At 41.1% G+C, this 13,579-nt stretch overlaps 1 protein-coding gene across 25 annotated transcripts in view; it reads left to right on the top strand.

Annotated features, from left to right (window-relative positions):
• tcf7l2 (transcription factor 7 like 2) overlaps nucleotides 1-13,579 on the top strand; it is a 106,111-nt gene that overhangs the window by 60,514 nt on the left and 32,018 nt on the right. Inside the window, exon 1 of one of the 25 annotated variants that reach the window (XM_044101914.1) lies at nucleotides 10,347-10,720. The exons of the other annotated variants lie outside the window; for them this stretch is intronic. Within the exon in view, the coding sequence (XP_043957849.1) occupies nucleotides 10,718-10,720 (3 nt within the window). The 5' untranslated portion in view covers nucleotides 10,347-10,717. Of the gene's footprint in view, nucleotides 1-10,346; nucleotides 10,721-13,579 lie in introns of those variants that run through there. 25 annotated transcript variants of the gene reach the window in all.

Consider the following 13,579-nt stretch of genomic DNA (forward strand, 5'->3'; position numbering starts at 1 on the left):
GGAGGATGAAAATGGTTTCTTTTCTGCCACCAAACGTGCAGCGCTGGTATATTTGGCACGTGAGAGCCCAGCTCATCACATCCAAGTGTTGCCTGGGGTTTTCACTTTCAGTCTCATTGAAAGTCCATTTCTGTCACCCCTATATATGAGCATTAATATTAGTCATCACATAAGGATTACAGCAGAGTAATTTCATGTGCACAAATGTCTTTTTGTTTTTTGTTTTTGTTGTTTTTTTCCCTGCACATTACTTCCAGGCCTTTGTTGAAGCTATCTAATGGATTAATGGCGTTGAGGGGGCAATTCATTCAGCTCTTTCCGTTGCAGACGTGTGCGTCTCACACTGTGCGTGCGCTCGTCCAGCCAACCAATCTCTGTCATCTGCATCAAAATAATTACAGAGAGATAAATGCACCATTTGACCGTTTTCACAGCGATCTAATCTGAAGCGGGGCTGCGAAAGCGCACGGGAGGGGAGATGATCAAATCCTCGTTTAATGGAACTGATCGCTGCTGTGTGTTCCACGTTCATCCGCCAGCAGCTTTACAGATGCAACGCCTCATCTTTTCGTGCATTTAGTGTTGCCCCGATTTGTCCCTTCTGGACTTTCTGCTTAGAAGAGAAATTGGATGGGGTGTGCTGTGGTGGCGTAGGGGATAGCGCAACCCACGTTTGGAGGCCTTGAGTCCTCGACACGGGTTCGATTCCCGGACCTGTCGACATTTACTGCATGTCTTCCCCTCTCTCCTTCCCCCTTTTCTGTCAGCCTACTTTCAAATAAGGAATACTAGAGCCCACAAAAGACCCCCTGGAAGGGAGAAAAAAAAAAAAAGAAGAGAAATTAGACCAAAATTTCTATATAGTTTTTGCTTGTTAGACCTGTTTTTTTTCCCTCTTTTTCTCTTTTATTGCACAAAGCAGCTCAGACATTAGACTACAACTGTAGGGCCTTTTGTGTTGAGGTCAGGGTGGGGATGAACCAGAAGTGTATTGGTTACAGCCATACCGCTCTGCACGTTTCCATCTCCTTTTAGCTTGAAGGCAAAAGCCGAAATCTGATTAGCCCCCATTATAAAGAGTGATATTTTCATCCCGCCAATTCTCGGCACTGCGTCAGAGCATTCGGCCGCTTTTAATGCCGGGAAAAGCCTGCTCCTTTGACAGATAGTAGATATCCCCGACATCGCTTGTTTGGACATTTCTGTCTTTTGTGACATGGACTACAAGACGCGCAAGAAAATAAAAAGCAACTAAATAATGTCAAAAGATCAGAAATCAATGGGGCGGAGGAATGTGATCCTCGCTGTTCTGTGTTCGACTGTCCCCCCCCCCCACCTCCCTCTCTCTCCACTTGCCCCCAGTTGCATTACGAGTGTCTTTCCACCAGCCGCTAAAGTTTCCTTTTGTTCGCCGCCTTTCGGAGCTGTAACTCAAGCACGAGGAAGCCGCCTGACAATGTTTGGATATCGGCAGAAAATAGCCCTTTTACTTAAAGGTTACCGGTCGAGGTTTATTGAGTTACATGTTCATCAAAAAGAAGTGAACCATGAGAGAGCTTCATTAATGCGTAGGTTTGTGTTTCACGTTTTGAAATAACAGTGATGGAGAGCAGCAGGAAATGATCAATGACGCTGTGGATATATATATATAAATATGTATATACATTTTTTTTTAACAAGAATGTAAATTCTGATATGTGATTAAAATGCACATATATAACGGAAGCAAACAATTTATATATAACCTATTTAAATTGTATTATTTCATTTTAAATTAACACAATAATGTTCATAATGAGCAAATTATCAAATCACTGAACTGATCATAATTAATCAGTGTAATCCACCAGTTGTTCAGAAAATAAACAAAATCTAATAATGTGTTTAAAATATTCCATAATTCTTCTATATCTTCAAACATACATACGGAAAAAAGCCTTCAAGGCATTTTATTGCTTTAATCTGATAATAGCCCTCATGGGGTAAAAATAGACACTACATTTATCAGTGTCTGTTATTGCTGTTAAAACCAGAGGTCACAGGAGCGCTACTTTATCGCACTCTTTTCTTCTTTGCTAAAGAAAATGTTGGGACTCCCTTTTAAAATAATTTTTCTGGGTTACACCAGAGGTTACCGTATAGGGTTTCAACTTCTGTGGGAGTTGTGATCTGTTCTAATGAGAAAAGGAAAATGCAGCACCATAATGCTTTGTGTCGCCCACTGTGGCTGAGAGATAGACACAGGATTAAAAAAAAAAAAAAAAACATAAAGAAAGAAATGGGAAAAAACAATTTCTGGACATTTCTGGGAGATAAATTAAATTTCTTTGCTATTTGGAGGTCTTCTTTGAAAAAACGCAATTGTAATGAACACATTCAAAACTGGAGAATAGATTTACCCTCGGCTTCAAATGAGCCGGCGTTATCGGACTCCGTCATTCGCTCTTTCCCATTTTCGAGCTGCTAATTGATGTTTTTGATGTCGCAGAGAAAATTGAAGAAAATGTCATGTGTGAACTGGCGCGGAAGTTAATAAGATTGACTTCGTCGACTGAATTTACAATGAGCGAAAGGAGAGGCGTATAAACGGGGGGGAACCGCTGCGAATTCGCCCGTTCCATCTGCCGAGGGATGAAATCGACACTGGGGTGCGAACGGGGCCCCGTAGAGGGTGATACCCAGGGACGGCGCGTTCACAAATGCTCCAACAAAAAAATGTTTTCTCGTCCTTCGAAGCAATCGAGTTTTGTTTTTCTTTTCCTAGTGATTGGAGTGCAAGAGCAGCTGTTTTTCCAAAGGGCTTCCGCCTCGGCTTGGGTCCGGCTTTTCTGTGGAGGCTTCTCCCGGGGCAGCCTCTTCCCCCCGGATCCAAACAATACTTGTTTTTTATGCTGTTTTGAGTCTGAAAAGCTGCCCAAGCTTTATAGAGGTTAGATTAAGATGAGGCTAAAAGATGCACCGATATCAGTTAGGGTCATTGCATATGCTTGGCCAATGTGTAGCCGAGCCTGAACTTAAATCCCCTTAAATAAAAGGATAGAAGCGCCACCGGGGTCGCGCCATCTTGAGCCATTTATCGAATGTTGGCTGAGAGCCAGATATACATGTTTTTTTGTGGGGGTCTTGAAGTGAATTTCCTTTAATAATCACCTTATTAGGCAAAATATATTAAGGTTTGATAAAACTATCCCTCATTTTCTAATATTTATATATCGGTTTATATTAATCTTTGGCGTCATTACTTTCGGCGATATTTAATTGGGAAATGGATTAGTTGACTTTGGTTCAGTGCTTCTGATTATTTCTCCCTGACATAAAGGGGACTGAGCTAAACCCTCCACCCTCCAAAACCCCCCCAATACGTCCAGCACCCCTAAGCGCTCTTCTTTTTGAAGACGCCAAACAAAAAAAAAACAACAGAAAAAAAGTGCCCTTTGCTAGCGTACGGCCCTCCGAGGATCACGGCTAAGGGACATTATTCTCGGAATAGGCAATTAATTCCACTGGCAACGATCGGTTCGAGCGTCTTTCCCCGCCGCCCCTCCAGATGCCCTCCTCTCCACCCTCCGCTCGCCATTTGAAATGCTAACACGATGAAAAAAACGTTCTATTGGTCCGTGTCCCTCGGCTAAGCCAGCCGCCGCGGGCGAAGAATTTCATCGACTGATGAGACCACAGGCGTGCCCGATAAAAAGGTTAACCGTACGTGACACGCTCTCCAAGTAGCCCGCAGTACCTTGAACTCTCAAGTTCTGTAACTTTTATTTGACTTTTTTATTGTTGCCGAGTCTGAGCTTGTTTAGCCGCTAGAGCAGTTCGGTGTTCGTGTGTTGAGGACGATCATGGATAACGTGACGTTTATGGATAACGTTATATTTGTCTGTTTTCTTTTCTTTTCCTTAATAAGGACTTTGTTATTACTGTTGTTTTTCAGGCTTTGCTTTTTAGCAATGAATTTTCATTTTTGTTTATTTTCCAACTTTTAATTATTTAATAGATTACATTTTAATCAAAAGCGCTGCTTTTTGAAGAGTCAGGAGCGTGAGACCAAGATGTAAAGCATAAGCTGACAATGAATAAAGTCTACAATAATAACAACATAATATCAATACTAATATTACTAATACCAATAATACTAATAAATAGTTAATAGCATTAACCATTATTACTAATAACGACTAACTATGTCTTTCTAATTATATTATTGTTTATAATAACTGATATTGATTAAAAATGCCACGATTTCATTACTACTACTACTATTACAACTTCTACCAGTATATTAGTATTATTATTAATCATAGTAACACCACTGTAATACTACTACTACTACTAATAATAATAATAATAATAATAATAATAATAATAATAATAATAATAAAAACAACAGAAAAAAGTGTTATTATTATTATTATTATTATTATTATTATTATTATTATTATTATTATTATTATTATTATTATTACTGTACTATTAGGCAATAGTGTTATTAATAATAAAATAATTATACTGCTAACAATAATGGTAGTGATGATGATGATGACATTAGTGACACTACTACCATTACTACTACTACTACTACCAATAAAAAAATCTCTACTACTAATAGTAAATGATACTGCTACTACTACTTCCATTTCTACTGCTACTACTAATAACAATAATAGTAGTGATACTATAAAAATCAGTATGATATTGTTATTGCTACTTCTAATACTACTCTTTCTACTAGTAGTACTGATGATTATGCTTCTACTTTTATTGACATCATCTCCATAATAACAATGGTTACATGATTAACACCAATTAAGACTGTTAAACTGCTGCAGACGTTCCAGTTAGCATACATGATGTTATCACTGTGTTGGATTTTACTGCAGCGCAGCTCTGCTGAGTGAGAATAAAGAACAATCCAAGATGGCACATTTCTCTTCCGCCTTCAGGAGAATCCGAGGTAGACTGCCAGAGAGTGGGAGGAGGATTCCAGGCTCTTCTCAAATTGTTAGTAAAAGATATATGGGCACAGAATAGGTATGGTTGCTGCAATAGCTCCAACCCCATCTTTCCATGCATGTAAACACACATGCGCTTATGAGCACACACACACACACACCTATGCACATGCACCGAGTGCTGCGCGAAGAGGACTGAGGCAGGTGGCTCCCCATGGCTGCAGCTTCATGACAACATGCCATTAGAAATAGCAGGCCTGTTGATCAATCCTGCCGACATGACAGCTTCGCCGCGAGGCCTGGCTCTTTGAGTGCCGACGCCGCGGCAGCTCCCTCTCCCGTTTCTCCCCACTAATTGGTGAAGGTTTCTCTTATATATGCTTTTGGCACAGGGCTTTTCTCTCTCTCTCTCTCTTTCTCTTACTCTCTCACACTTTCTCTCTCCCTCGCTCTCCACCAGCTCTTCTTCCTCCTTTTCTTCTTTTTCTTCCCTCTGTCGGTTTCTGCTTTTTTAGTTTTAGCTTCACCTCCTCCCCACCCCCCAACTTCACCCTTTTCTAATCTGACCATATTTAGCTCTTTTTCTCCCCTCTCATTGTAAATATACCACAAACACATGCTGCTTTTACGTAACTAAATGAAATGAAATTATCTTGTTTGCGTTTCAATCCAACACCGTCACGTTGGAAGCCATAACTTTGGGGGAGCTATTGCAAGCGGGTTGAGTAAAGGGAATGTGTGCGCCGCGGGCGCTGTTATTCGCAATTTTTTTTTTTTTTTTTGGGACTTTTGGAGCCGAGATTTGACATTGACTCTAGGCAATGTGCATCAGAGCGAGATACACAACGGGGATCAAGCAGAAAAAACATTAAGTGTTCGTCATGTGAAATGAAGAAGAAACAAGGCCCTTGATAGATTCACACACAAAAATAAAACACAATCTGCTTAAAATTAGGTAAAACAGAAATATACAATATCTTTTAAGCTATTTTTATTTAATTTTTTTACATAATTCCTTTTTTTTTATGCTTTTAAACTGAAAAACGTCAAATCATTTGTCAGGATGCAGCTGCTCCCTGACTTCTGCGGCGTCTTAATTCCACCCTTCAGCGCCACCCACTCTGAATCGCTCCCAACTAAATAAATGAAGAAGTTAAAGGGAGGGGGGGAGATAAGCACACATTAAATGTTTAACTGTCTCTCATTTATCATCTGTTTTACCCCCTCTTAATTAAACAGACGCAGCTTATCCTTGCCACTCTTCCTGCGCAGACACACGCACTCTTCCCTGCCTTTGAGCGCTGGAGCCTGAGCGCAAACACCGTCCTGCCGATGATTAATTTAGCCGTCCCTATTTGTTTTTTTTCCCTCCGTCCTGCAAAGTTAGCAGCTCAGTGGAGGGTAAAACCTGACTTTCTGCCTCTCTCTTCTGTCTGTGCTGGATGTTTTGTTGCAAAAAAAAAAAAATAATTAAGGTAATCAATTGTCAAACCCATAATAATTTAAGTTGTAGGTGCTTTCTATTAGCTACTACCTCCACCCAGTGGCACAAAAACATTCTATATAAATAAATAAATATATAGCACATAGTATTAAATGCAGAAGGAAGGTTTGCCTTAAGCAAAGGGGGGTGCATTTATCATGCAGTAATTCTGCTATTTCCCTCTCTGCCTTGTCTGTCTCATCGCCTTATTACAAGCCGTATTTGGCATGAAGAAGCCCCATCTTATCGCCGGCTCATTGTTTTTTTGTTGTTTTGTTTTGTTTGTTTTTATTTTTTACGCCAACAGGGGAAGCTTGTCGCCTCATGCTAGTATTTTCACATAGCGTTGCATTTTTTTCCATGCAGGTGTGCTGGTTTCTTTTGTGTCCCTGTGAATCTGAAGCTGCACCCGACTTGCCGACGCTTTGCCCGGTTTCTCGGGTGGCATTGGGCAGGCGTGGTGGTGCTGCTGGTAGGAGGGTAGAAGAAGAAGGTGGTGGTGGTGGGGGAGCAGGGAGTCGGAGCCCGAGCTCGGAGGAAGGAAAAAGAAACAGGAGTGGAATTGGGGGGTTCCTCTGATGCTCCCTCTCCAGATCCGAGGAGCGGAGCGGGGATCAAAGTGGCTTGTTTTATGTGACGGGCGCAAGACTTTGAAGTCCTCCAAGTCACCTACAGCACTCACTTCATCAAGTTCACTAGTGTCTTAATAGCAGATCAATAAATTTCAAAGTCGGAGAGTTAATTTGATACCGGCGCTGATGTGATCACGCTGGGCCGCCGAGCTGCTCTGCTCACTCTCGTCTCCTCCTTAACCCACGCTGCAGCCAGCTCAGGCTCTCTACTCACAATAAAACACTGAGGGGTGTTTTCTTCCTTATTTCTAAAAATACAAAAACAGTAATAAATAAACCTCTTATTTAAAAAATGTGTTTAAATAAAAAATGTTTTATAGGATTTCTATAGTGGAATTTTATTAGAAAGCTCTGCACTTTTGTTTTTTTTATTATTATTTAAGGCAGTGTTTATCAATTTATTATAACTTTTTTTTTACAGTTGAAGCAAACTTTTTAATTAGAAGTTACTTAATTGGTAGAATTTTTTAGAATTTAAAGTGTAACTGTAAATTTTAAAGTTTTCTTTAACAGCTTAATTGGTTTAATTTGGCATCTTTCAAGATTTTTTTTAAATATTAAGGGTAAAACTAAAAGATTTTGATAAACAATGAATTGATTTTTTTATTTTTTTTAAGTTTTAGCAAACAAACGATGGGGGGAAAAAATAGGGCCGGCGGCTTTTGACAATCGGAAGAGTTTGTGAGAACGGAACATTTTCTTTAAGAGCTTTTCATTTCAGTGAAGAAAAAGGAAAACATAAAGCAGCACCATCTGCATTCGATGCCGTGAAACCAGTGGCTGGCTGCGGCCAGATCCGCACTGTCAGAACAAAAGGCCAATTTAATATGTTCATCTAAGGGTTGCTAATGGTATTAGGGAGCCGGCAGGGTGGTCAGCAGGGTGGTCGGCAGGAGCCCGGCGCTCCGAGGTGAAGCCCGCAGCTTGACCTCCACGCATTCGGGCCGGTTTATTGCACTGCTGGCGTTTCTGTGCCCCACATCTGCTGTTTTTTTGTATGTGAGTGCGCGATTCTGTTGTTGCTTTTTTCTTTTTTGTTTGTTTTAAATTTAAGTTTGAGTTCTTTTCGAGAGCCGGAAACTGTAAAAGAGTTTTTAAATTTACCGGAAATCAGGAAACGGGGAAAAATAATCATGTTTTTTTTTTTTTTTTTTTTGAGGGAAAAAAAAGGAAAAGATTGAGTCTCAGAAATTGAAGAAGAAAAAAAATCGGGTGTTAAATTGCTTAAAAGCCTTTATGTTTAAGGATTTGTGCTCTGAGTGGGATTGTTGGATTTTTCTGTCTTAAAAATGTCCTGGAAAATTGACAAATCTGATTTCGAAACACTTTTAAATTCTGCATTGTGGTGTGTTGGATGCTTTGTGGAGTAGTAAAACCGGCGCGTTTGGTAGAGAGGATTCTCCGGGATGCAGCTGAAGCGCTGCTGATGCAGGCGCTGCCTCTATGTGTGTGTGCGTGTGTGTGTGTGTGTGTGGTCCTCAGCGGTCGGCTCTCCGCTTGGCTCTGCCGAGACAGAGCGCCGGAGGTCCCGGGATTTTAATGAATGTTTCATGTTAAATTTAGCGCCGGCGATGTTCGCTGCACAGCTCACACTCGTACGTCTTATTCTTTTATTCATCTCCGTGCTCCGACAAAGGTGGAAAAAAAAAAAAAGCGATCCCAGATAAGGGATCTGCTCATTTTCCCCTAAAAGAGAAAAGGGGGAAAAAAGGGAATCTTCTTTTTATGTTTGAAATTTAATCCAAAATTTACTGTAATTTCAAAACATGCCCTTCTTTTAAAATGAATAGAATAGAGACAAAAAAAATTTATAATCTCCTTTTTTATTTTCTGGATCTTCCTGCTGTTCGTGCACCATGAAATCTCGCTTCATTAAAAGTGTATTAATCTTGTCTCGTCTCATGGGAGGTACCTTAAGATGATGTTGTGTCTTTTTCTTTAAATTGTTGGAGGAGAAAACGAAAAGAAGAAGGGAAAAAAAAAACTTGCAGATTTGGTCCCTGTCAGTCAGAAATAATTGTGTGCTTAATCTTGTCCCTGATGGATGACTTGGAGTTCAGCAATGGGCCAGCTCCAATGACAAATACAATATTAATATTCATTAACTGCTTTGACAATGCTAATTTTGATGCAGTAGTAAAGGGCCTTTCCGAAGTTGGCGGCCAAAGCATCAGAGCTGAGCAAGGTGGCAAGATAATTTGCGCTGCTTTGCTGAGCCGAAGGCTTTTAAAGTCTTAAGCAGGGGGGAAAAAAGGCTAGGTACCACAAACAAAATAAAAGAGAAAGGGAAAAAGTTCAGACGCATTGGAAACCAGGACTGTGGAAGTAATACGATCAAGAGGCTGCTGCAAAAAATCTGACACCGCCAATGCTGCATCTTTGAGCAAATATTTTTCTCTCTTTTTTTTCTTTCTTTTTTTCCCCTACATTTAAGCGAAAAACTCGGCAACTAAAAAAAGGGGAGCACAACATGGTAAGTCAGCGCAATCTCAATTTTTTTTTTCTTTTCTTTTTGTTTAATCTTTTTGATCTTTTCAATTATCGCCATTTGAAGATCAATAGTAATTTTTTTCTTGCTGTGGTTAAAAGGCTCACAGCGGTGGTATAGTGGATGGTCGGATCACGGCTTTAAGAGTGGGCTTCCTCTCTTCAAGCCATCATTTGGACCGGGTTGAATTTTCTTATGCCGACTCTTCTTAAAATCAGTGCCTCGGCTTTATCTCCTTATTTGTTCCTTTTGCTGTTATTTTAGCTGCTGTTGGTTCCCTTTTCGTCTGACTTTAGAGTCCGGAGGTGCAGGAGCTTCTCTTCCATCATCATCTTGTACGGACAAATGTTTTGTTTTTCTGTTCTTTCTTTTTTTTTTTACTTTAGCTTGCTTCTTGAATAAAAAAATCTGTCGCATTTATCACATTCGACGTTGCTTCAACTTCACCCCGGATTGGGATGCTTTCTCTTCTCGGGGATACCTTTTTTTGCTGTTTGTGGTTTTTTTTGTTTTTCTCTTTTCTTATTTAGCATTTAATCCGGTGTGACTGGCGGTGAATGGAGCTTGGCTAGTTTTTTGGGAGGATTAATGACATGACGAGAGACATCCCGCTGCTCGAGTTTAGCCAAGTTAGGGCAACTCCTATAGACCGGCACTCCAGCACCTTTATGTCTGCCGAGCCGCTGAGAGAAAAGCCCTTTTCTCTCGCTGCCTCTTTTTTTTTGTTGTTGTTGTTCTTTCAACTTATCAAAGAAAGAGAGATGGACACAAAAGAGCTTATTAGGGGGGGATATGAAGATGGGCGAGGGGGTAAGAGGGGAGTGCTGGTCAGACGCGGAGGAGAGCGCGTGTTTGAATGCATGGGGAGGCTGAGAGTGAGCAGCCAGCTCGGGGCCCCGGTCCCTTCTTCCACCGCTCTGGGACGGTCAGGAGCCGCTCCTGCATGCCTCGGCTCTCGCCCCGGTTCCTCCGACCGCCGTCTTATCGGCGTAATCCATCGGGGCTTTAGCGAAGGGGGCTGCCGTAGATGAGGTGCTGCCCCCCAGTGGATTAGTAGCTGACATGGTGGTGGGAGTCTGCTTGAAGTCTGTGCACTACCATGAGTGCCAGCATGCTTGTTTTAACCAGGAACCGAGCAGCATCCCAAATACAGCTCTATTAAATGGTAAGGCTTTTTAACATTTTAATCGCCGTGGTTTTTCACTTTCCGCCGCCGGTTTGACTTTAAATATTTTGTCCTGATTGGATTTTACTTGCAAACTATTTTTTTCTGCCGTTTGTTTGGCAATTTATAACACTTATGCTGCTAAGTGACAGATTGACAATTTGGATAATGAAAGGCACTGTTTGATTGCTTTGTGCTGACAGCCTGACAGCGTATTATTGCAAGACATCAAACTAAACTTAATTTATTTATTGTACAAATATTTTTAAAATTAAATAGACACTCATTATTAATTTTATTGCTTACACTGAGGGACATTTCAGTTTGTATTATTTTAACATTTAAATGTACCATTTACTGCTCCATTCCTTTGCTACTTTCGATATTAACCAATCAGACTGGATGCATTTTTGAAGGCTTTTCTTAAGTTATTTGTCTTTAAACGCGTTAAGAATTAATATTTTTAAAACATGTAATTTGTTTTGATTTTTATATTAATTTACAAAACACAAAAGTATGGACTTTGATGTTGAATTTGTGTTTTTTTCTTTTTTGTAAAAACATGGATTTATTTCAGAGCCTAATCCATTTCCCAGCTTTTGCAAAACTTTCTTTTTAATATTGCTTAACTCGTTTAAATTTCTAAAACCGCTTTTAGGAACGGAGTGCATTTTTCTTTTCTTCCTACCCGCTGTCCTTTTCTCTCTTTCTCTTTTTTTTAAATGTCCACGTTTCTCTCGCGCCGCGGCGTCGACGCCATTGTGGCCGAGTGATTGTGAGCTGTCCATCACTCGCCGGCGAGGTGGCAGTTTACTTTAGAGAGCGCACGTGGGACAAAAGGAGATGGCAGGAGCATGGCGGGGCGGCTGAATGGAGGGAGGGCAGGCAATTAGCCGCCGCCTTGTCGGAGCTCTTTTACTTGTCAAGCCGAAGACCCGGCGCTATTGTCCGAGTTGTGTAAAGAACATTCTCGGGGGCTTTTGTTTTGGCTCCTGAGGGCCTCAGGACTGCTTGCTGCAGGCCAAGAGAAGCGCAGGGTCCTAACAGGGATGGAGAGGCTGCAGAAAAAGAGGGGAAAAAAGGAAGAAAGTGTGATTCAATTAGAGGAGAAAAGTTTTTAGTTGTTCTAAGGTGCCAACTATAAGCTAAAAATACTATACAAATGTAAGCGTAGCCGCATTTAAACAGTGTCTTTTTATATTTTTTAGCATAATCTTTAATCAACGTCCTTTCAGTTATTTTAAAAACATATTAAAAGTTACTTGTGCTCAGGGGGGAGAAATTACTTATTCAATAAATATTTAATCCGTTACGGTCATTATTTAGATTTAAGCTCTTAGAGGTTATTACAGAGTGACAAGTGGAGTTAACTGAATAATGTAAAAAATGCTATGAATTTTGCATTTATTAATATTATTTTGTAATTTTTAGTTAAAATAATTCATTGTAATCAGGAAATTATTTTTTATTTTTGGATATTATGCATAAATGTTATTCATTTAAAATAAATATTTAAAGGGACAGCAATTACATTTTTCTTTTTGTTAGCCATCTTTTTAGACTAAAAATTAAAAAGCAATTTTTTTTATTTATTTATTTATTTTGAAAACATTTTTATGTAAAAAAAAAAATAAAATTCACCCTGACTTCTCCAAAACTTTTTTTCATTGTTTCTTTTTACTGTTTAAGTTGCTGAATGTTTTGTAGCGGAGGAAGGAGAATGGGAAGAGGTGGACGGCGAGGAGGGGCTGGAGGCCTTGTTCACAGGAACCTTGAATGGAGTTTAGCGAGGGGGGCGTCTGTGTGTTAACAGAACAATTGCTCTCCACTCTAAGGTATTGTTTGTAAAACAGGGAGAGCGCAAAAGGAGAAAAAGCTGAAACGAGTGCAATGAAAAGTGGTGTCAGAGTGAAGACTTGCTTCCCTCCTGAAAAGTGGGCATGAAGTCTGGACTGTCAGCATCACACAGACGAAGTGACTGTTGGCCACACTTTGCTGAGCCTGCCCTCCCTTTGTGGATGTTGTTGTGTCTTGTTCCTTTTTTTTTTCCTCTCTCGTTCCTCTCTCCTGCTCTTTCCTCTTTGTTTCGATCTCTTGCTTTTGCTTGCTTTTCCTCGTAGCCAAAGCTGTTTCAAGCTGCCAGTTCGTCTCTGGGCATCCTGGAGGCGCCGCAGAGCCCACACACTAACTCACGCAGACACACACCCGTCACACAGCGGGGATTAGTGTTAATTTTTTGCCGTTTCATGAGTGAGTTTTTCCTGCTCGTTTGCTCGTGGAAAGCTGACGTTATAGAGTGATTCCTTTTCCTCTCTGTCGTCGTTTTTGTTTATTTTTTTCTTGCCGGCATCAAAACTTACCCCTGCGAAGAAGAAGAAGAAGAGACTGTCGGTTTCCGTGGTGGCTTTGAAACTTTGCGGAACCGAGGCCTGCATGGTTGAGATGTACACAACTTGGTGTGCAAATCCGGGGCGTTCGCTGGTCAGCTGGCTGCGTCGCCAAACACAGCCGGGACTCTAAACACACGTTTGCAAACAGACAAAAGAAGAAGAAGAATAAAGCGTCCAAAAGAGGAAGAAAGGAGGAGGAAGGGGGAGTCAAAGGAGGGGTGGGACAGAGGGGGTCATGTACCCGTGGGATGGAGTCAGGCCGGAGGAGGCGGGAGCCAAGGCAGGAGCGTTGGGCCCCGGGCTCTCGCTCCTGCAGCAGGTGGGCTGCTGGCACCTCAATCTGAGCAGCTGGGTGAGTAACGCGCCTCTGCTCCCCGGCTTCCTCACCGTCTCTGCTGTTTCTCAAGGCTCTGAGCGCCGTTTGGACAACTTCGTGCTGTTTGTGCGAGGGTCTGGGTCAAACAATCGT

Source organism: Gambusia affinis, linkage group LG20, assembly GCF_019740435.1.
Source record: "Gambusia affinis linkage group LG20, SWU_Gaff_1.0, whole genome shotgun sequence".
In the NCBI taxonomy this organism is placed as follows: domain Eukaryota; kingdom Metazoa; phylum Chordata; class Actinopteri; order Cyprinodontiformes; family Poeciliidae; genus Gambusia; species Gambusia affinis.